General features: G+C 48.1%; 1 protein-coding gene across 11 annotated transcripts in view; it reads right to left on the reverse strand.

Annotated features, from left to right (window-relative positions):
- Positions 1 to 25,624, reverse strand: part of TRIP12 (thyroid hormone receptor interactor 12) — a 1,008,257-nt gene that overhangs the window by 642,984 nt on the left and 339,649 nt on the right. For all 11 annotated transcript variants that reach the window (XM_078668151.1, XM_078668159.1, XM_078668158.1 and 8 more), the window contains one exon: positions 3,977 to 4,045. In XM_078668151.1, the coding sequence (XP_078524277.1) occupies positions 3,977 to 4,045 (69 nt within the window). The remainder of the gene's footprint in view (positions 1 to 3,976; positions 4,046 to 25,624) is intronic.

A 25,624-nucleotide genomic window follows, 5' to 3' on the forward strand; every position in this document is an offset into this window, starting at 1 on the left:
ACCGGGCCTAAAACTTCTTTTAATTCCTTCGGTGCTCATGACGGCTCCCGGCCGTCATGAGTCACGGCAGGCGTGTGCTCCTGACAGCTGAGAGCCGTCAGAATGTTGCTGCTCCGCCCATGCGCTGTTAATTGCCCGCCTGTGCGGGAGAATTAATCAGTGGGTGGAGTTCTGACGGCTCCCGGCTGTCATGAGCACACGCCCTCCGTGATTTATGTCGGGCGAGAGTAGTCATGAGTCCCGCGGCGCCACGCCAAACGCCGCCCCCCCCCCCGCACCATGGCGGAATTCATGCTGCGGAGAAGGGGTTAATACGTACAAGTCATCCACCGTGTAGGGTAGCCCGTAAATAGCCCATGGGGCAGGTTTTAGTGTATTTACAAAGTTGGACATGTACTTTCATTTTATATGTCCTTGTGTTCAAAAACTCAACTTCATTTTTCACTACTGCAAGGCATACCTCTCCTATAGCATAACACTGGGTTTCCTAATTACATGGTAATGGTAATGTTTATTTGGGAGCAGGTAGGAATGATGAGTTTGTTTTTTAAAGAAATGTAATGTAAAACCCTCTTTAATGGTAACTTCAGATTTTAAGTCACAATTCTAAAAATGCCACTCTTATAAAGTTGGCCTATCACATTTGCACATCACAATGGTCCTTCCTGAGCACAATATTGGACCCCCAGACCCAACGCTTCAGTACATTTGTGGATCTTTGAAAACAACAGGAGGACTGTTGTGCTGTTTTGCAGCCACAAGGACGGATACCCTGTTACTCTGTGGTCCTGCTTGCTGAAACGGAAGACTTGACCAATATCCGTCATTAAAGGCTAAAGTGGCTTCAAGGGTCAGCTGGCTGACCTCCTGTTCTGAGCTACAGGGACATAAAAAGCTCCAGAGACCTCCCTGCATCCACTCACCTAAGCTACTGTCTGAACCTGCAAGTATACCCGCCTAAACCGGGTTTGTGTCTGCTGGCATGAGTGCCTGGCCCCCCCTAGAGGTGCCTCTCAGGTCCTGGATCCTTGGTGTGGCATCATGTAAACTCTTCAAAGAAAAGGAGAAATCTTAACGTTTTAGCCAATTCGCTACCATGAACGGGACTGTTTGTGCCAAGATCTGGTCAATCATGCCACCTGCCAACCCGAATCTCCAAGTGCACTAGCCCTTTCATGCCACGGCGATCATTAGTAATGCACGGTAATGCAAGATCTGCACTTTGCACTACAGCATTGACAGGGTGCGATGCTTCCAAGGTGAATCTCCAGCAACAACTGTTTGTGACGCCCAACACTATGTTCACGCTGCATTGACTACCACCACCCATCCTGCTTTTCGAGCTACAGCCACAACCACCCGCAATGTTCTCCCTGCTCCTCACAGCCCCTCCACCGTAAACAGAACGCTTTGTGCTGGACCTTTGAAAGGGACTCTTTCAGCAGGACTAATCTGGTCCCTGTATCTCACTCACGCTCCATCAATGTTGGCCTGAACTTTGAAATTTCACCTGGTTTCGCAAGAGCAGATAGGTGCGAGTGGCACTTTGTGGTTTTAAGCACTGTATACCTAAATCTTTGAAATGACATATATCCGGTTCTAAGGATTGAATGTATGCAAATTTATTACATTTCACAGTTGTTTTCAAAATTGGTGTAAGACTTTTCTGGTGATGTGTTTTCACTTTACTGTTTGAAGTGCTGGAGAAATGCTTTACACATTGCATCTGAGCTAAGCCTGACTGTTGTTGTGTCAAGCTATCAGGGGGGTCAAGTACAGGTTAGTTTGGGATCTGCTAGTGTTTCACCCTGTCAAGAACTGTTGTTGCTGTTTGAGTAGGGTGTTACTCCCTCAACCAGTAACCCAATTTCCTACAGACAGTAATTAAAGGAAAGGAGAGGGAATAAAGATGAACTGCTAAATAGCAGGCAAATGTGTTAGGATGTAAATTTTAAATATTGTTAGTCAACTTTTTTTTTTTTAAACACTCGTATTATACTAAATTGAGTACCTGTTTATTTAGTTCATACTTTTATGAATACGCAGAAATCAACTTTTTGTTTGCCAACAAACAATTAGGTGCATCGATAAAAAAAATACAACCAGTACAAGGTATAATGGGATATGGAAGCTGCTGGTCTCTTTAATGGAGCAGTGTCAAATAAAAGCCCCTTACACACACTGCTTAGCTGGCTTCAACTGCTCTTACTGTTTTTCAAGATTTCCTTTACAGAGTCGAAGCAAGATTACATTTAGTGCTACAATGTTTGCTGTAGAGTATTTTGTGTTTAATAGGTTGCATTATTAAAGTAAAACAAAGGAAATCCCGTACATTTAGAATGGGATTGCTTGCAGTATTGATCTGCCTGTAAAATATATATGCAGAAGAATACTGTGATAGCCAGTTTGTAGTTATGTTAGGTAAGAGGCTCCTGAAAAGACTCTTCTTGATTTCTAAATAAATTTGGTGAGCATTCGACAAATCTGTGAAAAACTTTCCAACCACATAGTTCATCCGAATTAGGTTTGTCATGACAACAATGGAGCGGATACGTCGAGAGGTAGCCTAGAAAAGGTGGGCAGAGGCAAAAAAAAGACAAGGGACTTTTCACAATTTAATTCACACAGTATTTTTTGCTCTGCTATACAGAAGAAAAGGCTGAACGAAATTACAGAAAACCTAACATGAAAGAAGAACTTGGCTGAAGAAGTGCATTTCCTCCGTTTGGTGTCAAAGTATTTTGTAGTTTGAAACATTTTCTGTGTGCTTGAAACAGTCAATAAATAGAGGTGCCTTTACAGCTGGAAAGGTATTTTTGATGAACCTATAACTTTAGCACTGTTTGGCTTACTTTGTTGTTTTTTTTTTTGCACGTTTGAATTTGTCAAGCAGGCCACAGATAAAAAGGTTGTCAAAAAGTGTACATTTGAAGAACTGACACGTGACAAACCTACATGAAATTTGGCAAACATTTTGCATGTTTAGTCCTTTGTGTGTATGGCAAGTTTTGAGCAGATCCATCTGAGGATAGAGGCCAAGTCAAATACAGAATCAGAAATTCATAGAGTTGCATGCAAATTGAGGGAGGCTGGCAGGGCATAGGGGGTTTGGAAAAAATAAACCATTTCCCAAAACTGGGCATGCAAACACATGAAAGCTTATGGTGAACTTGCCCAACTGCCGGCAAAGGCTCTTGGACCAACAGAGGCATGTGGGCACTTGGAAGGGCTGATGCACGGTTTCAGAATCTGTTTGGCCGCAGTAAAAACCACCCTAACAGTGACCTCATGGTTACATTTGATTATAACCCCATAATACTGTTTAGGAAACCTTTCAGTTAAAAATGCCAAGTATAATTATGAATACAATTTAAAACTTTAAAGTACTACAATTCACAAGCTAGGTTTAGTTTCACAATTTCTAACTAACTTAACATCCATGAAAACAGTAATTTATGCACCAAAAGCAATGTTTATGACCTCAAAATAGTTATACCAATAAGATGTAAAAAGTAGGGAAAAAAACTAATAACACACAAACCACTAAATACTACATTCATAGTCTTCTTTCACAGTTTTAAGAGTAATAGTATATGCAATCACATGTATATGACTTCTAACTTTTGTATGTGCATATGCCACTTCAAGGGTGAGGGCATGAACATTACATTAATGCCATGAAAGACGTAGAGTTGTCTGAAACGGCCATTTGAGGTTTTCCAATAGTGAAAATAATTTTTTTATATCTATCTAGATGGTGTGAATTGTCTATCTTCTCAATACTGTGTGCATGGCCACATTTTAAAGCTACCTGTGAGCTCTTATTAGATCTCCGTTGGTAAGCTTTGTCTAAACAGCTACTAAACTTAAGCATTACGATTAAGCATAACAAACTTGACTCGATCTAAAGTGATTGGAATATACTGGCCCTTAGTGCTGTAAACAGAATGTTTGAGATCTGCTAGACATGCAGTACCTCCTCATGCTGGAAGTTGTCCACCAGTCTTGCAAAACAGAGGCACGTGCTTTCCACTGATTTTTTATCCTATTGAAACAAAACATTTTAAAATACAGATCATTTACAGAACACAATAAAACGTTAACACCAATGTAAAATGTCCTTGCAACACACAAGAGTAATGGCAACTCTTCTTTTTAGGAACACTGATTGGCATAGTAATCTTAAAAGACTTCTAATAACATGACAGAATGAAAAGTTACTTAACAGTAGCAATAATTATCCAAAATGGTCCTTATCCTCATTCATAACTTTTGCAAAATATTAATGTTGAAAATTCAATACTTCACGCAAGGCTCCTTGCAAAGAGCAGGAAAAGAAAAGCATTGCTTACATATAACAATCAGTTTACAGTCTGTGGTAATGTAAATTCACTTGCTGGGCTTATTCCTGCTTTCTAGTGCTGTGCCTGGAACATTATAATCTGTTATTTTTCTTAGAAGATATTCCTATTTCGAGGTGACTCATGGTCCCTCTAGTGAACCCCACAAGGGACTTGGACACAATTCACCTAAACACGCATCCTCCCCAGCCATCGATATTTATGTGTGTATACAAGATGCATTAGTAAGCATTGGTAATACTAGGGTATGCACAAATAGCACAAGTTACTTACTTGTGTAACGATATATCTGTAAGAGACAGTTAGTGATAGATTCCTTACCGTAGAATATCCCCAGGCGTCAGACCGTATCTGGAAAGTTTGTCAGCAGTAACCCTGTGCATCGGTAGGCGTTGTCGTATGGCTCTGCGTACTTCGTTGGCGTCGTAGTCGCCGAGATGACATCGCTGGAGCTACTTTGACGCACCCATGAGTGCTGACGTCAGTTCTGTACATGACTTTCCGCACCAGGAACGCAGAGCCAGGTAGGATACGGACCACTGGTGCATTGAATCTACGGCCCTGAATGGGATGACCTTAACCCTAGAAATCAGTTCGCAGAACGGGCAGGATGCGTGGGGTGGTAAGGAATCTATCCCCTTATAATGGATACCCCAGCAATACCAAACCCAGTGGTGAGTCTGCAAACCAAGATCACACCAGAAAGTCAGAGAGAACAGAACAGCCAAATAAGCCGTCTCTCCGGACTGGACTTTCAAGGCAATAATGCTTGTTAAAAGTGTGCAACGAGGCCCACGTGGCTGCCTGACAGATGTCTTGCAGGGTTACACCATGTCCCAATGCAGTAGTAGCTGCTGACGCTCTGGTAGAATGGGCGCGTAACCCCACCAGAGGTTCCTTTTTAGCCAGAGAATAACAGGCTTTGATACACAAGACGACCTAGCAGGAGATAGTCCTCTTGTGTACAGCCGGCCTTTCTAGGCACCCACGTAGCCAACGAAGAGCTGGTCTTCCACCCGGAACGGTTGTGTGGGATTCAGGTAAAATGAGAGCACACATTTTGGGACAGACAGTGGAGCCTCTCTTCCTCTCCGTCAGGGAGCGGAGGCGGAAAGAAAGTGGGCAAGGTGATAGTTTGACAATGTGAAAGGCAGTGACAATCTTTGGCAAGAAGGAAGGACGAGTGCAAAGCACAACCTTATCTGGGTGAACTGACAGAAAGGGAGGCTTACAGGAAAGAGCCTGGAGCTCACTCATGCGCCTAGCGGAGGTGATGGCAACCAGGAAAGCAGTCTTCAAAGTTAATAAACAAAGAGGACAGTGGTGAAGCGGCTCAAAAGGAGCGCACATCAGAAAAGTAAGAACCAGATTAGAGTCCCACTGCGGCATCACAAACGGACCAGGAGGGAATTGGTGAGTAATGCCTTTGAGAAATCTATTAACACCAGGGGACTTGGAGAGAGGGCTGATCAGGGAGCCTGAGAAAGGCCGAAATCGCAGAAAGGTAGCCCTTAATAGTGCCCAGAGCAGAGCCCTGCTGGGCCAGAGAAAGAAGGAACAAAAGGACTTGTGAAAGAGGGGCAGAATGTGGATCCACGGCCTTTGCTGAGCACCATGCCACAAATTTGTTCCACCTGCAGGCCTATACCAATTTAGTGGAAGGATGCCTGGCTGCCAGAATTACACATACTTCAGGAGGCAAGTCAAAAGGAGCCAACTGTCGCCGCTCAATCGCCACGCATGTAGGTGGAGGCTGGACAGGTTCGGGTGGATCGTGCCCTGCTGCTGCGACAGAAGATCCTCCCGAAGAGGATCGGATGATCCATGCTCATACTGAGTAGCTCGGGATACCAAATTCTTCGAGCCCAGTCCGGGGTCACAAGAATGACTTGTGCCCGGCCACGCCTGATCTTTAGCATTCGAGGTAGAAGTGGTATAGGTGGAAAGGCATACAATAGACCGCAGCTCCACTCGTGACGAAAAACGTCGCTGAACGAGTGCAGCCTTGGAAATTCCAACGCGCAGAAGTGATGACATTGCGCGTTCTCTTCGGTGGCGAATAGATCTAACCAAGGCTCTCCCCACTGTTGAAAGAAGTCTTGCGCCACCTGAGAGTAAAGACGCCATTCGTGATCCATCAGGCACCGGTTTGTCCGCCATGGTGTTCAAAGAACCTGCCAGGTGTTGAACCGTCAAGGAAATGCCTTGACGTTCCAGATGTCCAGAGGCGCTGTGCCTCCTGACATAGGGTCCCCACCCCACCCGCCTTGTTTGTTGCAATACCACATGGCGGTGGTGTTGCTTGCGAACACCTGCACCACCCTCCCCTTGACAGAGGGAAAGAATGCTTTCAGTGCAAGAAGGATCGGCCGAAGCTCCAGAAGGCTGATATGGAGCCGGGACTACGCCAGAGATTAGAGACCTCTGATCTCCGCCTCTCCCATGTGGCCACCCCATCGCAGGAGGGACGCATCCATCACAACTGTGTGCTCCGGCTGGGGAAGGAAGAGGGATCTGCCACTGATCCAATGCTGATTCGTGAGCCACCAATGCAATTGTTGTGCAGTGACCTCCCGAGATCAGGACGTAGTCAGACAGGTCCTCTGATGCTGCGCCCACGGGAACTTCAGGTCCCACTGCAGAGCCCGCATATGCCATCTGGCATGGTTGGTTAGCAAGATGCAGGAGGCCATGCGGTCCAGCAGCCTCAAGGTCGTCCTGACCGAAACCCAGGACAAGGGCTGAAAGATGGAATCATACCCCAAATGTCCCGGACTCGCTGTTTGGGAGGATAAACCCAAAATTGCGTCTTGTCCAAAACCGCTCTAATGGAAGAGGAGGTTCTAAGAGGGGATCAGGTGCGACTTCGGCACGTTGATGGAGAACCCCAGCAAATGGAGGAGGTCGGCCAAGTCTGGAGATGGAAGATGACTGTTTGGGGTGAGCCCGCCTTCAACAACCAGTCGTCGGGATAGGGAAAGACTGAAACCCCTGTTGGGCGCAGATGAGCTGCAACCACCGCCATCACTTTGGTGAACACCCGAGGGGCGCTGGTAAGGCCTCAGGGGAGCACATTGAACTAAAAATGCTCCTGCCCTACTGTGAATCGCAGGTAACGCCGGTGGGCCAGTAGGACGGGGATATGAAAAAATACATGTCCTGCAGGTCCAACGCTACCATCCAGTCTTGCGGGTCGACGGCAGACAAGACCTGAGCAAGTGTGCGCACCTTTAACGTCTCATTCCGTAGGAAGCGATTGACATTCCAACGGTCTAAGATGGGACGCAGACCATTGTCCTTCTTTGACACCATGAATCAGTGGGAGTAACAACCATGACCTACTTCTGGCGTCAGAATGCGCTCGATGCCCCCCTTGGCCAAGAGTGCCGTAACTTCCTGCTGGAGAAGTGCAAAGTGATCCACCCACATGTGGTGATACTGTTGTGGCATGGCTGAGGGGGTTGTCTGAAAAGGGAGGGAGTAACCCCTTCAGACAATTTGCAGAACCCACCTGTCCGATGTGATGGTGCACCAGTGGTGGAGGTGATGGTGAATCCTGTCACCCACTGGCGTCTGGTGGGCCTGAAACACCAGACTAGGAAGGTTTGTAGGCAGTGGAAGCGGGGGTGGGTGGACTGACCCGCATGCTGGTCCGTGACCCGCCTCTACGGGTCCGACGTCCGAGGCTGCGCTGAGACTGTTGCTGCGCAGGCGCCCCTTCCTTGACCACGAACGGAGCGAAAAGCAGAAGGAGTATGTGTGGCCGAAAGGCCCAAGGACTTGGCTGTAGCCCGGGAACCCTAAAGCGCTCCAACGTGCAATCCGCCTTATCGCCAAAAAGAGGCAAGTTCCATCAAAGGGCATTTCCATCAATGTGTTCTGGACATCCCCAGAAAAGCTAGTTCTCAGCCAGGCGTGGCGGAGTTGCGCCACTGTCGTGGAAATCGCCCTGCCCAGTGAGTCAATGTCAAGACCACAACGGATCATGAACTTGGCTGAAACTCTCCCCTCAGCAATAGCCTGGGAGAATACTGTCCATGTCTCAACTGGACACCGAGCAAAACCTTGCGCGACCGTATCCCACACAGAATGGGAATAACGGCCCAAGAGACATGTGGTGTTCACAGACCGCAGTCCTGAACTGGCGGAAGAAAAAATCCTCTTTCCAAACTGCACCAGTTTCTTGGATTCCCGGTCCGGTGGTGCAGAAGGGAATGCGCTGAGGCTTTGGACAACCAAGCTCTCACAGGTAGGGTTTTGGGAGAAGAAAACAGGTTTTCCCGGGGCCCGGCGATGGAGTTAAGCCACGTTCTTATCCACAGGAGCTCCTGTGTTGGGCCTGGACCAGGTGCCCAAAAGAACGTCCGAGAGTGCATCATTAAAGGGCAGCAGCGGCTCTGAAAAAAAGACGCCGGCCAAAGCACCTCTGTCAGGAGGTTAGTCCGGACAGCCACGGTAGGGAGCTCGAGGTGGAGAGCCTCGGCTGCCCTATGCCACTCCATAGAATAGGAGCCACCCTCCTCCGAAGCTACGGTAGAAGGATACAGTGAGCCAGGTTCCCGAGTATAATCCTGGTCACCTGCATCCCCCAGATCCTCATCCCAGTCCTGGTCTAACTCGCATTGTGCTGTGAGAGGGTCCTCAGACCCCTCCTAGTCCACCCAGTCTTCCACATGCTGAACAGGTGGAACGTAAGGAGGTGGTTGAAGAAAGGGATAAAAATTCCCTATCGGCGTCAGAATCTGTGTCCGTCGACATCCTTCTGGTGCCGTCTCCACGTCAGGGAGGAAGCCGGTGATGGCACCGTCTAGGTGATCCATGCCTGGATCCATGGGGGTCTCTCGGGGTTGAGACTGGAGTAGTCGACGACGTCGAAGCACGAGGAACCCCAGTCAGGCCTGCAGGACCGGGACCTGGAATGGCGCGGAGCAGACTCCCGGGTCTGTAGCCACTTTCAGGACCGCTCCCGCCAAGTTTTCGGAGCCATGGCCTGGCAGTGGGGACACAACTTGGAGTCGTGGTTGCACCCCAGGCAGTAGAGACACTTGCGGTGCGGGTGCGGGTCCTCCACCGACATCATGAGGGGACAGACCGCATAAGACTTAAAACCGGGTATCCCTATGCACCTGAAGTAGAAGTTTACTCATAAAAACAGACAAAAAGTCCCCCAAAAAAAACTCAGTCAAAAAGTGACTGGGCACAGCTCTCTCCGGATCTGCGCTTGCTGGCGCGGAAAAAGAAAGAACGGACGTCAGCGCGCTTGGGCGCATCCAAGTAGCTACAGCATTGTCACCTCGGCACTACGACACCGCCAATGACGTATGCGAAGCCGTACGACGACGCCTACCGACGCGCAGGGGTACTGCTGACGAAAACTTTCCGGATCCAGTCTGACGCCTGGGGATATTCTAACCGGCGGCAGCAGGATTGCCATACTCCCGGGTGGGAAGATACACTCCGCCAAAATTGACCTGGTCTTTAAAGAATCATTCAACTGATATACACATGAGTAGGATCTCAAAGACCAGTTCAAATCTTTCACAAGACTCCTCCCTGTTATCCCCCCACACATTTGAGGACTAGTGGCTCTCAGCTGGGGACCGACCGCCGCAAAACATTTTCATTTTTACCCATAGGATGGTTGGACAAATTGGTTGTATATAGTACAGCAGAGATTGGCTGATCTCACCCCAGGAACTGAGCTTTCTGATCCTGAAGAGAACCCCGGAATATGGAGGTTCGAAAAGAGTTGAACTTGTGGTGGCCAAACCAAGTGTACAAATTACGGTCTTAAAAATCAAATTCAGAATGTATTCTTGTTTGGCCCAATTATGTATTGTCTTGATTCTTTCTTTGGTTTAGATTTACTTTGAACAACTGGACGTTTGGTTGCTTGTTAGATTGCTGGAATGCTAGTTTTGTCCGAGTAGAATTGTAGTGAGTGTGAAATTGGTGTATGGTGAAAGAATTCCTGTAAACTATTAGGATTCTTTTTGTTAGGTAGGCTTTTGGAGAAGGTAGTTGGGTTAAAAAACAAAATGCAAAAAAAGTTGACTAATTTTCATATGTGAATCTTTTGAATAAATGTTGATAAAATACGGAAAAAGAGGTATGTGGTGACATAGTTTCAGTCAATGCTCCTGGATACAAAGAAGAGCGAGTTGTACATCAGCATTGGCATCTTGTCGTTTCTTATTATATATGGGGATATTCTACGGTAAGGAATCCATCACCAACGTGTCTCTTTCAGATACCCTGTTTACATGTATCACCTTGTGCTCACCACCAGGAAGGTGGATAGGGCATGTGAATCTACCGCACTACAAGCTGCAAACCAATGTGAATAGCCAACGTTACATGCTTGTTGCTTGTGTATGAGTAGCTCACATGCACTCTCAGACTGAATAGCTGTACCCAGACAACTAATGCAGTGGCTTAAGAGCAGAGGTGGAAGACATGTGGAACAAGGTTTTAATCACAAGTTGTAAAAGTAATCTTCTCATCCAATGTGAATGGCTGCAAAATACTGTGAAGCCAAAGTGTGGATTGAGGTTGGGTAGCAGCCTTACGAATTTTCATTGTGGCATCTTTAAAACGAGAGGAATGGGACGTGCATTATGCAGTGCTCTGTTGGCATTGGCAAACAGAACTGAATATGTCTGGCAATCCAACTTGTTAGACATGCTTTCAATGTAGAAATTGTAAGATATGGCTGCGGAGATGCTGGGTATTCCTCATGGAAAGAGGACACTTAGTAGCACTTCATGACCCATCAGAAATATAATGTGTGTAATGTGTAATGTTTTTTCCACTAGAGATTGCGGATGTGGGGAAAAATGTGGTAATACTATATACTGATTAACTATACCACTACTAGCAACAACAAAAAACAAACAAAAAAACACAAGGTTGAGTGCCAATCACAACTCATACGCAGCCTGGCGAGGGGGAGGAAATTGATGAAAACACAAGAGACTTCGATCTCAGAAGAGACGCCACCTGACTTGGAGACCCACATTTGCAAGGTCTTGATGCATAACTGGTAAAGTTTTTCTGTGTGAGACGGAGAGGAGTCACTTGTCCAGGTGCTTGATGAGACCCACAGATGTTTCCATTTTGGCCGTTTCGTCATTTATGTGTGCACCAGAGAGTGAGTTAGAGTAAATGGAAGGTTGAGAATTCACTGCTGTGCCTCTGATGTAAGGCCTGTTAGGTAAAGCCTGGAGGATCTTCTGGCACATATTCTGAGGGAATACCCATGTGCAGCAAGGTCTGATGCATCATCTGAAGCACTAATAACCTGGTTGCAGACCAGGCCCCCTTCATGCAGGATCTCTTGTAGTCCTTTCTACCTTCCTTTGGTAATCTTTCTGTGAACCGGGAAAAAAAGTCCCAAAGAGACCCGTCATATCTCACTAGAAAGGCAGATGAGCTAGCCCACCTTCACAAAAGAAGCAGACATGTTCACATCTTTTTCTCCCCCAAAGTGTCCATCTCCTTGCTGTCCTTCTCTGGGGGCACGCATGACGAGGCAGCAACAGATTGGGTTTTTCTTACAGCGGCTATAATAGAGTCTGGTGGTAGGTCAGTCATCAGGAATAATGGTTCTTGGACTGGGGCTTATACTTTAAGGATCCATGATGGAGCCACTCCCAGGGAGCCCGGAGTAAGGAAAAGTTACCATGCCGGTTTGAGAAGGCCTAAGACCAGATGGAGCAGTGGTCTTGATGCTGCCTTATGATGCAAAGTCGCAAAGATGATTGATGAAGATGATGTTGCTGGGATGTCAATGCTAAGCTTAGCTGCGCCTCTAACCAACACGTCATTGAATGTGGTTATGTCATCTATTGGGGATTCTCTTACTGGTGGAGTGTCTGTTATGACACTGAAAACTTAGAGGTGGTAGACAAGGTAGGAGACCCAATTCTACGATGCTGGGATCGGTGAGACCTCTGGGATGTTGAGGTGGATCTAGTTCTTGTTGTCCTGGACCTTGATCTATTTCTCAGAGGTGTCCTAGATAGTCTGGATCTAGGAGGAGGGACACCTCGCCCCGGAGGAGGAGAAGCCAGAAAAAACGCAGGAGGCGCGGATGGCTTTGTCGATCTCAGGGTAGCCCCAGACGGGGAGTATGTCTGGATATTCAGAGTCCGAGCTCTACTGTACAGGCTTTTTGGACAGCCTTTCCACCCAGTGTGGAGAGATGTTGAGTGGTGGTCTCAGGAGATGGAGACTGAACGAGACTATGTTACTATGAGACTACATACTGCGCATGTGTAGCAAAGTGCTCCTTTTGGCATGGTTACCAACCACCTTTTGCCTATAAATGCAACTTTGCCTATTAATACAACTTTGACTGGGCCTGCTAATCAGGTTCCCAGTGCCTGTGTTCTTTCCCAAAACGGTCCCTTTGTTTTCACAATTGGCACACCTCTGGCCGACATACAAGCCCATTGTGAAAGGTACCAGTGGTACCAAGAGCATTGTGACCAGCGAGGGTCTCTAAGGCCTGCAGCAGGTGTTGTGCCAGCCTAAGAGACCACTCACGAAACACATGCACACTGCCACTGCAGCCTGTGTTCTGCGTGCAACTAAAAGTGAAGTCGACCTGGCACATATCCTTGGGTGCCAGCACTGTCTGAGGCATAGGTAAGACAAAGCAGGATTCACAGCACTAAGGCAGGGTGCACTATACCTCTGGTGAAGGAATAACCGCATGAGCAGATATGCCTCTATAGTGCCTAAATTTATTGAAAAGCATTATAAGTGCATGGTGAAGCCATATCGAATTTATGGGCTGGGAGCTTGTCAATATGAGTTCCACAGCTCCATGATGGCTTCACCATACATCTCAGATTAATGAGCCCACACTGATACCAGTGTTGGATTCATTAATAAACGCACTCAGTGGGCACCTCAGAGGTGCCCCCCGAAAACCGACCCAACCACTAGTGTGTTGCTGACTGGTCTACACCAGCCTGCCACTTCCAGACATGTTTCTGACCCCCTGAGGGGGGAGCTTTGTGCTCTTGTGATTTAGAAACAATGCATGCACTGGGTGGAGGTGCTTCACACCTACCCCAAGTAGGAAAAGCATGCAAAGGCGGTGAGCCTCAAAGCCTTCTTCCCTTCGTTACGCTAGGCAGGGCCTCTCCAGCTAGTGGAGATGCGCCGCCCCCATCCCCCGACCAAACCCTACTTTTTGCAGCAAGGAAGGAGGAGAAATCAGTAAGCAGGAAAGGTGTATCTCCTCCCAGCAAGGACCACCCCTAAGGTGTCCTGAGCTGAAGTGACCCCCCCCCCTTTTTTTAAATAAAAAATAAAAAGACTCCATATTAGCTGAGAATTTTAGCCATAAGGAATAGGGGTATGCCCTGTAACCAAAGGGGGGTGGACATATAAAGGGTGCAGTCATCCCAAAGGTAAGTAGCCCATTGGCTTCTACCTGCAAGTACTTGTAACTACTCTAAATAGAGTATTCAGGGGCACCCCTGAACCATGATCATCAGTATTCTGGAGAACTAAAGGAGGACCCAAGAGCAGTGCAGTAATGGAAGACTCCAGATGACAACTGACTTGACCCCAGCCCTACCGGCCTGCAGCACTTGAAGAAACACGCTCCAAAAAGTGACTAGTCCTGCAGGCCCTGCTACCTCCACAACCCTTGGAGGATGCCTTCCCTAAAGACCAAGAACTCCAGTAGACAGCAGCCCGGTCCCCAAAGAAACACTCAAGAAGAGATCCAGTTCCCTGCTGAACCGCACAACCAGACCTCCTGACCTACCTCTCCACCAAACGCCTCCAGCCTGAGTCTAAGTGGCCCACCAGTGCTAAGAAGGTTCCCCAGCGGTCCCAAGCTTGGGTCTACCTCTCCTGGGCGCCATAACAACTCCTACAGTCTCAACACAAAGGACCCCCCCACCGCTAACAGCGATCAGCTCCGGTAAGGACCTTCCAACCTCAAAGGACACCCTTGCACCTGCAGTCCCCAGGCCTTAGGGAGCTCGACTGACTGTGCCTAGTTGCCCTTCAACATCCCAACTTATCTACAGAGCCACTAGTTCCCTTCGTCCAGCTGCCTGGTCTGAGCATGCAGCCTTTGTTCGATATCTTCAGTCTCCATTGCTTTGCATTGGGCGTAACGACGTGGTGTTGCACTCTGCACCCAGCTGTCTTTATGCCGCTGAGGGTGTGTGTTTGGTGCTGCCTCGTGCCTCCAAGTGCTGGTCCTAACCCCTGGAGATTGACCCCAAACTTTGATTTTACCTACATGCAATCGGCACCTCTTTGCCTGTCCCCAGTCTCCATTGACTAACATTGAGCCCCAGTGACTGAACTTCACCTCTGCACATGCCGCCGCAGGCTGCTGGTGGTGGTGCAGCCTCTACATTTTCCTGACCCTTGCCCAGTGTTGGTCCTATAACTTGAAGACTGGAATTGTATGTGGTGTACTCACCTATTATGTTATATGTTATAAGGAGATTTATATCACGTACTGCTACTCAAGAGTGTCCAGGCGCATAGGAGAACAGTGACAGAGGGGAGCAAAAGAACTAGCGCGACTGAACAGATGAGTTTTGAGTATTTTTTTGAAAGTGGAAAGTTCCTTGGTATGACGAAGGTCATCTGGCAGGGAATTCCATAGTGTGGTTGCCTTAACCACAAAAGACTGCCCCCAAGCCGCGATTGTCGAAATCTGGGAACCACCAGCCGCAGTTGGAGGGCGGAACGAAGAGGACGCCTGGGAGAGTAGAAGGCGAACCTCGAACTAATGTAGGCAGGGCCTGGACCGTGAAGTGCCTTATGCGTCATGGTCAGGACCTTGAAACACACTCGCTGGGCAACGGGAAGCTTATGCAAGTTGCTTAGCTGCTGACGTACGCTCATTCTCTTCGGGATGTTAAACAGGAGCCTGACAGCAGCATTTTGAATAACCTGCAGTTTTCCTAGTAGGTACTCCGGGATGCCGATGTAGAGGGCGTTCGCATAGTCAAGACGCGATAAAATGAGCGCTCTGGCCACCACCGTCTCCCTAGCAGGGTGGGGGAGTAGGGGAAAAAATCTCCTCAGTGCTTGGCACCCACTCCTGTGAAATTACAGCAGTTTTTCTTCTATAGGTTAACATTGAACTGTTTGAGAAATGCACCAAGTGTCCACTTTTTATACTTCAAAATTGATTTTTCGAAACATTTTACTGCAACAAATTATCTTTGGTTCTAAGTAATAAACATACAGAAAGTAATATTTTTACAAAAAATTGGTCTCAGATTTAGTCAGAGTGTGTGCAATCATTTATTACCTGTGTGTACAACAAATGCTTAGCACAGCCCTCTGATGAGCCTAACTGCTCGACCACACTACCACAAAAGATCATTAGTATTATCTACTTTTAGCCTCTGCAAATTCTATAGGGATCCACTGGAATCTGTGCACACTATACCTTACTTTGGTATAGTATATACAGAGCCAGCTTCCTATAGCCAGCAAAACCTGAACTTTGGAGGCAATGTAACGTCCTCATGGTGTTGAAAGTATTGATTTTATTGGTGAATGTGACCTTGAGTGATTAAATCACAAGTGCTTCTTGTCTGCCTGAATGTTCGACGTCAACAGAGTTTGACGAGCACCAACAGTGAGGTGCACACTGGTGAGCCTGCTGAATGGGGCGTATACATCAAGCGGTCTTTTGAAGCAGACTGGCCTGGCCAGTGATATGTGCCTCAACATCTGTATGCTATGCTGAATCGACTTTAACCGGGTCCTTGGCACGGAGGAGTGTCAACGTCGAATGGTGATGCTTTGATGTTGGCAGCTCCGACAGCGATGTAGGCCTTGACACTGAAGGATGGGGCTTGGACGTTAGAGTGAAGAAATCGCTTCGACGCCGACCGAGGTCTTACCATGGAAGAATGCCTTGACGTTGAGTAGCATCGACGAGAAAGCACTTTCCACACTGAACAGACAGCAATCTGCCCCGATCGACATCCTACCTCTTGACGTCAATCGGGATCGCCGTTTATTCCCAACTCTCTAAAGATCGTCCTCTGGGACGGTCTTTAGTTGCGAGTAGGGCGCTTTGGAGGTAGATGGGGACCCTCCAAGACGTCATGAAGACTGTCTTTCCTCTCTCCTGCAGCCCATGCAGGCGGATCTTTTCTCTTGCCCTCCAAGTTCTTCTGGACAGCTTCAGGCAGATATGGCGTAAAGGAAGCTGGTTCTTTGGATGATACATCAAAATTAGATATTGTGCAAAGAGTCCAGGGGTTCACTTTTGAGTGGACAGGAGCTGCCTATGGCAATGCCAAGGTGCTCAGTTAGGGGGAAGAGTGGTCGAACAACCTTAGGATTAACATAGAGTGCGAGACATCTGAAAATACAAGGAGGAGATCCACACCAATTTATAAAAATAGCAAGTATCTTTATAAAGGTTTAAGCATCAGAAGAAAATCGTTCTGGAAAGTACGTTTTTAAAGAGAAATACTTTTCAGTTTGTGAGAAAGTGAGTTCCTGTTGCAGTACCCCCCCCCCACTTTTTGCCCGATACCCGATGCACTTTTCCTAGGTGTGCCCTGGGTCCCTGCCAATCAGTTACCCAGGGCCTGTGTTTCTTCCCTAAAACTATACTAAAGCCTAAACCCAATTGGCATCTCTGGCCACATATCAGACCCTAGTAAATGGTACCCTAGGTACCCAGGGCATTGTGACCAGAGAAGACCCCTAAGGGCTGCAGCACTTATTGTGCCACCCTTAGGGGCCCTGTACCTTGACACCCACACACTGCCTTTGCAGGCTGAGTGTCTAGGTGCAGAACTAAACAAAGAGTCGACATGGCACACATGCCTGTGTGCCATGCCCACAACCCCACTGCCCTGGCATACCTCTAGCTGGGTGCCCTATGCCAATGGTGTGGGCACGGGTGCATGAGCCCTGTGCCCCTACAGTACCCAGGGCCGTTCCTGGGCATATTAAGTACAGTGATGCCATTAAGAGAATATGGTGCTGGGAGGTTGTCATTACGAACTGCACAGCACCATAATGGCTACACTGACAAGTTTGATATCAAACTTCAGCACATTAAACCCACACTGATGCCAGTGTGGGATTTAATGTAAAATGCACTACAGAGGGCATCCTAGAGATGCCCCCTAAAACCTAACCTACAATCCACGTCTGGGCTGAGTGGCTGCCACACAGCAGACATGTTGCTGGACCCCTGGGTGGAGAGCCCCCCGCTCTCCTGGCCCTGCAAAAATGCACATCCTGGGACGAGGTGCCAAGCCTCCTCCCAAAGGATGGACAGGGGGAAGATTCAAAGGCATGCCGCCTCTTATAGCTTCTCCAGATCATTTGCTGTACCCAGCAACTGGCCCCCACCCGTTCTACCCCCACTCTGGCGGGAAGACTGGCGGGAAAAATTACGTCAGGAAGGGGGGTGTGCCAGCCTGTGCCAACCCCACCCCTCAGGTGGAGGAGGCGAGGTGAAGCACGACCCCGGGCTCCGGCCATCTTGTAGATGGGGAGCCCTGCCCAATCCCAGCTAGGCTCCTGCCCCCCTCCCACACCAGGACAGGGACCCATTGGTCCATGCCCATGCCCTACCTGTAACACCCCTAAATTTAGTATTTAGGGGCTCCCTGAACCTTCCTTCCTCAGATCCAGATACCGAAACAAGAAATAAGAACAAGAAAGCAGAAGACCTGCCGTGCAGCTGCTAAGAAGAGGAAGACACCAACTGATTTGGCCCCAGCCCTACCGGGCTGTCGACCCTCGAACCTGCTCCTGCTAACCGCGGCGTCTCCAGTGGTCAGCAACCTCAAAAACCCGGAGGACCTGACTGCCTTGTGACTCTGACTACCTGGGTCTCCCAGGAGCAGTGGTACTGCTCAAAGCAAGTAACAAGCCCTGGCATCAGCCCGGAACCGCAAACCCTGCACACTCTGCACCCGCCAAGCCTGGCCTGTGCTGGAGTGAATCAAGACCACGAGGACGTCCCCCCGGCGATTCGGACTCGGAATCCAGGTCCCAAGGACCCTCCTCGACGACCCCGATGACGCCTGCAGCCTCAGGACAGAGGACCCCTCCAACTGCCACCAGCAGGGGGTAAGATTTCCCAACCTCAAAAGACACCCCTGCACCCGGCGCCCCACAGCCCCCTGTGCCCAACTCCTGGGTGCCTACCTATCCTCCAAGATCCCAACTTACCCCTCAAAGTGTTGGTCGCTCCTGAAGATCCACCGTCCCCGAGCCTGCAGCCTTTGTTCCCTTGACAAGATCCTCATTGGATAACATTGAGCGCCAGACGGCTCAAAAGCAACCTGCACCCAGCCGCCCGAGTGCCTCTGGCAGTGCAACCTGTACCCTATTCTACTTCCCCATTTGCCCTGAGCAAGTGACCAGGTGCCCAGCTCCCATAGCCGCATGGCCCGCTAGCCAGCAGCCACCAACCGAAGGCCCCCTGCCTCTCATTGGATAACATTGGGCCTAACTACCTCTGCACCCGGCCGCCCCTGTGCCGCTGAGGGTGTACTAACTGTACCTACCTGACCCTGGGGGACCCCCGAGTCTAAGCCCAGAACCTTAACTTCACCAGTCGAGTACTCACCTGAAAACCGATGACTCACTTTCCTGCCATTGGATAACATTGACTGGTTTGACTCGAAAAATCTTGTGTGAAGTTTTGAAATGTTAAAATTTTCACCTAAAATCAGCCGAACATCGAACTCCGAAGTACTCACCTGTAATCAGGAGAGAAGCCAGTACTTTACCTTGTAGCCCAGAACTGAACCACAAAAGTAATCACAACCGTGTCTGCTAGTAATTTAAATTTCTGCCATAGTAGAAATTTCATAGAAAAACAGTCAATGGTTTCCTAAGTGTGAAGTTTTGAAAACTGAAAATATTCATATAAAATCAGCCGAATTCCGAAATACTCACCTGTGATCAGGGGAGAACTCAGTACTGTACCTTTCAGTCCAATACTGTACCGTAAAAGTAATCTGTACCGGTTTTACTAGTAATCTTTATTTTCTCCATAACAACCCATTGTCTGCTTTTCTATGAAATTTCTTCTAAGTGTCTACTTTTGAAAACTTGAAATATTCTTTAAAAATCATACGAAATACTGAAACGCAATTACCTACCTGTTTTAAGTTAAGACCCCAGTGCTGGCCACAGGAGACCAGTGCTGGATTACAAAAGTAACGCGATCGTACTTTACCTGCAATCTGAATTTACTCCCATTGAATAACATTGTCAGATTTACATTGAAAAGTGTCTAAGTGTGAACTTTTAAAACAGCTTTATATTCAGGAAAATTCACTACAGTAACTAAAATGTTTTTGCTAATCTGGTTTAATCTTAGACCCCAGGACTGAACCTAGGAACTGGTCCTGGGACTACTAAAGTAATCGGTATAGTAATCAACTGTACTTACATGTGAATACTCATTGAGCTCAATGCTATTGTTTGTTTTAGGATTGTGTTGCTTACTGTCAATACTGTATTAATTGTGTGCACAAACTTTATTGGTCCCTTTGCAAAGTAATTACATGAGAGTACTCATAACGAGAAAAGTATATTTTTATAACTGTTGGTTCTAAAAATAAAACAACTATATCTGTGGATATAAAAACAATTGGCCTGGAGTTCAGTCCTTGAGTGTGTGAAACCTTTTGCTGACTGAGTGTGTACAACAAATGCTTTACACTGACCTCTGGTACTGCCTTACTGCTCAACCAAGCTACCACTGTGGAGTATAAGGTCAGTTCTGACTTTTACCTCTGTTATACCTCTGGGGTTGGTGGACTCTATACACACTGTACTTCATTCTAGTCCAGTATATAGAGAGCCACTTTCACACACAGTTCAAAAAGTCAATTTCTGAGTTCTGCAATGTTAACCTATGGGAGGAAAATCAACGCGGTTTACTAGTTAGTCAGTGACTTACGGGACCCTTCGCCAGAAGTAAAAGTGGTGGGCAAGGACCAACGCAGCACCAGCAGAACACCACCAGCTACACTAGGGCGGCAATAGGGTGGCCGGGTGCGTAGGTGCACAATGTTATCCAATGGGGAACAGTCACAGTAGAAAGAGACTGCAGGAGGGGACAGAGGCAGACAAAGTAAAACCAATGGGTGCATTCGGTTCTTGAAATGCTGGGAGATGTGGGGGCACCTGTGGTCCTCTTCTCCTCAGGACAGACCGCCCAGGTGCAAAGGGTCTTTGAGGTGTCTGGTTTCACTGTACGGCAACACTTGCAGTTGAGGGGCGCCTGCCAACAGAGGCTGCAGGCAAAGTCAGGAAATTCATGAGGAGCCACGCCACATTGGACTCCGTACCGTGAGGGCTTCGGGACCACGCTGACACCGTTGGCCCACTTCGACAGGGGCTGGGGGCTCGGTGCAGTGGTGCCTGGTGGCATGGTGTTTTGGCAGTCCGGAGTTCTCTTGGTCCTTTGTTTACCGTCTGCTGGATGCAGGTAAGAGTTTCGCTGTCCGTCCGGATGTCTTGGTTCGTGAGTGAAGGCTGGCAGCTCTTCTGGGTTTCGGGAACTCTGCAGCAGCTGGACAAGTTGACTTTTGGTGTAACAGGCGAAGTCAGCAGGCAGACCGGCAGGGTTGGCACCACATCAGCTGCTGGGTCTTCTGTGCAACTCTTCTCTTTCATCTTCTTTCTTCAGGTCATCAGGATCTGCTCTTCTGGTGCCAGGAGCTCCCCTAAATACTCAATTTAGTGGTGTTAGGGGAGTACAGGGTAGTAGCCAATGGGCTACTGACCATTGGGGTCAATACACCCACTATATGACATCACAAAGATGGCTACTTCTGAAAAATCGTGTGCACCTCAGCTTAGCCCACCTTACTATGTACTAGACGGGGGGGGGCTCACCTTCTTAAATAGCTAATTTTCCCATCTGTCCAGGTACCAAAGGGGCTCTGGGCAAGGGGGTCAGCATTCTCTATGGTGACGGGGAGCCAGTATCGCATTTCAAAGGAAGGCTAATCATTATCAAAAAGTATGGGAGGGTTGTAACCCTGGACTTCAACTGCAATAGTGTAATTAAGAACTCCTATTCGAGTTAGTTATGGTTATGTGATAGGTGCATTAATTTTGATAATGTTTCTAGATTGCAAAAAGGATGCATAAGAGTATGACACAGTATTCATATTACTTATAAAGACCAAACATGCTCCTAAGAGGGGGTGGCACAGTGGAAGTTACAAAGCAGTAAGTGTGCTTGTGCTACATACAGAAATATATACATGTGACTGATTGGGACAATATGTTGACAAGAACAGCATTCATGATGTGGGTGTCAAAAACCACATTCAAATTTTAAAATCAGTACATATGTTAAAGTTAACATTTCGACACCTTCACACAATATTTATAACAGGGTGATCATCAGGACAAAAAGAACAAGAGAAACCAGAGGGTTGGGGCAAAGACCTACAACCAAAGATGTATATCAATATGTCGTTAGAATTCCTCAGTAAACTGCTTGACAAAAGCAGGGGACTGCACCACCGATTTCTGGTGCAACAGACAGACACTGACAATGTTCTGCTGCTTGTAAATGTGATTGTGGTTTTCAACACTCACATCATGATTGTTGTTCTTGTCAACATATTGTCCCAATCAGTCATGTGTTGAATATGCTACTTACCAGTATGCATCTGTTCTTGGCATGTAGGGCTGCTAACATTCATATCTTAGCATTAGATCGCCGCCTAGTGTTGGGTCCGGATGATCGCACATTGTTGTCTTGGAAGAGTCTTCGAAGTATCCTGAGATAGGTGGCTCCTCCCCTGGACTACAGTGCGCATGGGCATCGGCTCCATCCCCAGATTGTTTTTCGCCATTGTGGCAGAAGATGGAGTGAAAGGTGTAAAGGATGTCCATGCTAATGATTGAATACAATAGTATATCTGCAGCTGCGACAGGCACCGGGGAGGAGGGTGGGCGATATGAATGTTAGCAGCCCTACATGCCAAGAACAGATGCATACTGGTAAGTAGCATATTCAGTTCGAGGCATGTGGGCTGCTAAATTCATATCTTAGCATAGAATACATAGCAGTCCCTCCATCAGCGGCGGTTGCCCGTGCCAGCTGCAGAAACCTGAAAAAGTGTCTTGAGAACAGCCTGTCCTACAGCAGCTTGCTGCTTGGAATGCACATCTACACAGTAGTGTTTTGTAAAGGTATGTGGTGTAACCCACGTGGCTGCTCTGCAAATGTCCTCTAAAGGAATGTTCCCTAGGAAAGCCATGGATGCCCCCAATTTGCGTGTGGAGTGCGCCCTTGGGGGTATTGTTAAAGTGCGCTTGGCCTTTTGATAACAGATTTGGATGCACTTAACGATCCACCTGGTTATTCCTGCTTTGGAAATAGGGTTGCCTTTGTGTTGTGGTGAGAAGGCAACAAAAAGTTGTTTTGTTTTCCTAAAGGGTTGTGTCCTGTCTATGTAGTACATCAACACCCTCCGTACGTCTAACGTATGGAGCATTCTTTCCGCCACCGTTTGTGGGTTTTGGAAGAATGCCGGCAAGTCAATAGTTTGGTTGAGATGAAACTGTGACACCACCTTTGGAAGGAATTTGGGGTTAGTACGTAGCACTACCCTATTTGGATGAATCTGAATGAATGGCTCTTGGATTGTGAGCGCTTGCAGCTCACTAACACGCCTCAGTGACGTAATAGCAATTAGGAAAGCTACTTTCCACGTTAGGAACTGGAGTTCACACGAGTGCAGTGGCTCGAATGGTGGTCCCATCAGTCTGGTGAGGACCACATTGAGGTTCCACACCGGAGCTGGCGGTGTTCTTGGGGGAATGACTCGTTTCAGACCTTCAAGGAAAGCTTTAATGGCAGGCACCCTGAAGACAGAGAGATGCTGCCTATTCTGAAGATAAGCTGCGATGGCGGAGAGATGTATCCGAATAGAAGTGAACGCTAGATTGCACTTGTAAAGATGTAGCAGATAGCAAATGATGTTAGGGATAGATGCATCTAGCGGGTTGATGTCATTGGCTGTACAGTAAATGACAAAACGCTTCCATTTTGCAGCATAGCATGCTCTGGTAGTTGGCTTCCTTGCCTCTTTGATGATGTTCATGCATTCTGGAGGTAGGTTAAGGTATCCAAACTCTAGGACTTCAGGAGCCAGATCGCCAGGTTGAGCTGTTGCGGATCTGGATGCTGAATTTCTCCATGGTTCTGCGTCAAAAGTCTGGGCGTGAGGCGCAGTCTTTGATGTGGCACCACTGAGAGTTCGAGGAATGTGGTGTACCATGCTTGGCGAGCCCACGTTGGAGCAACCAGGATGAGAGTCATCGCGTGCTGCCTTAGCTTTCTTGCCACCAGCGGTATCAGAGGGGCTGGCGGAAAAGCGTACGCAAATTTGCCTGACCAGTTCATCCATATCGCATTCCCCTGCGACTGTGGGTGATGGAACCTGGCGGCAAAGTGTTGGCATTTTGCGTTTTCTTTTGTTGCAAACAGGTCTATCTCCGGATGACCCCACTGCTGGAAGTACGGGTGGAGTACAGATGGGTGTAACTCCGACTCGTGCATTTGATGGCTGTATCTGCTGAGCAGATCCGCCATCTGATTGTCCTTGCCCGGGAGGTGTTCTGCCATGAGGAAGATGTTCCTCTGAATGGCCCACCGCCACATGCCCTGAGCCAGATGAGACAGCTGTGGCGAGTGGGTGCCCCCCTGCTTTTGAATGTAGTACATCGCGGTCATGTTGTCCGTCCGGACTAACACTACCTTGTTGCACAGATGTACAATGAAGGACTTGAGCGCCATGAAGATTGCCATCAGTTCCAGATAGTTGATGTGCATCTTCTGTTGCTGCGTCGTCCATAGTCCCTGCACTGTGTAAGTGAGCAGATGAGCTCCCCATCCCTGGAGAGATGCGTCCGTTGTCAGGATAATCTGTGGCACTGGGTCCTGGAACAGTCGGCCCTTGCAAAGGTTGTGTGGATTCCACCAATGCAGAGAGTCGTATGCCCGACTGGTAACCAACACTAGGTCTGTTAATTGTCCCCGAGCCTGTGTCCACTGATTTGCTAAGCACTCCTGGAGCGGGCGCATATGTAACCGTGCGTGAGGGACTATGAAGATGCAGGAGGCCATCATGCCTATCAACTGCATGAACACTCTCGCTGGAAGGGAGTGTTGCGGTCTGAACTTCTGGATTAGAGACTGCATGCTGTCTATCCTGACTTGGTTTGGTTGAGCCATGGCCGTCAGGGTATTGATCGTCGCACCTAGAAACTGCCGGACACGTGCCGGCTGAAGATGCGACTTTGGGTAGTTCTACGAGAAACCTAGATCGTGAAGGAGGTGAATGGTAGTCGACATGTCCGCGGCGCACTGTTCCGACTTGGCTTGAACGAGCCAGTCGTCCAGGTAGGGGTAGACATGTATGTTCTGCCTCCTGAGGTGCGCTGCTACTGTCGCCAGACACTTGGTAAACACTCTTGGGGCTGTGGTGACTCCGAAGGGTAGGACCTTGAACTGATAATGCCTGCCTTGGATAGTGAACCTGAGGTATTTCCTGTGGGACGGGTGTAGTGGAATGTGGAAATAAGCATCCCTGAGGTCTAAGGTTGCTAAGAAGTCCCCTTGGTTTAACAAGGGAAGAATCTGTTGCAGTGTAAGCATATGGAAATGTTCTGACAGTATATACAGGTTGAGGGGACGCAGATCCAGAATGGGTCTGAGAGATCCGTCCTTCTTTGGAATAAGGAAGTACAGGGAATATACCCCCGTGCCTTCCTCTCCCACTGGCACGAGCTCTATTGCGCCTTTTTGCAGCATCACCACCACTTCCTGCTGCAATAAGTGCAAGTGCTCTGCGGACATAGGCCTTTGCCTTGGTGGAATGTTGGGTGGAGTGGATTTTAACTCTAGACAATAACCGTACTGGACAAGTTGTCGCACCCACCTGTCTGTGGTGATGTTTCTCCAGACGGGCAGGAACTGCTGTAGTCTCCCCCCGACAGGTGTTAAGTGGTCGGGGGGCAGTGACAGAGAGTCACTGTTTGCTTGGGGTAGAGGAGCGGGAGTTGTTGTTCCCTCTTCCGCGTCCTCTGGTGCTGTTTCCTCGGTAACCCCCCTTGTTCTGTTTGGGGTACGAGGATTGTGCTCCACCTCTAGAGAATTGTGATTGTTGACCCATCTGTCCTCTGGTGACTCCACGCGCACCTGAGCGACGAAAATTATTGCCACGAAACTGTTGTGATTGTAGGGCCCC

Source organism: Lissotriton helveticus, chromosome 11, assembly GCF_964261635.1.
Source record: "Lissotriton helveticus chromosome 11, aLisHel1.1, whole genome shotgun sequence".
NCBI classification, from domain to species: Eukaryota; Metazoa; Chordata; class Amphibia; order Caudata; family Salamandridae; genus Lissotriton; species Lissotriton helveticus.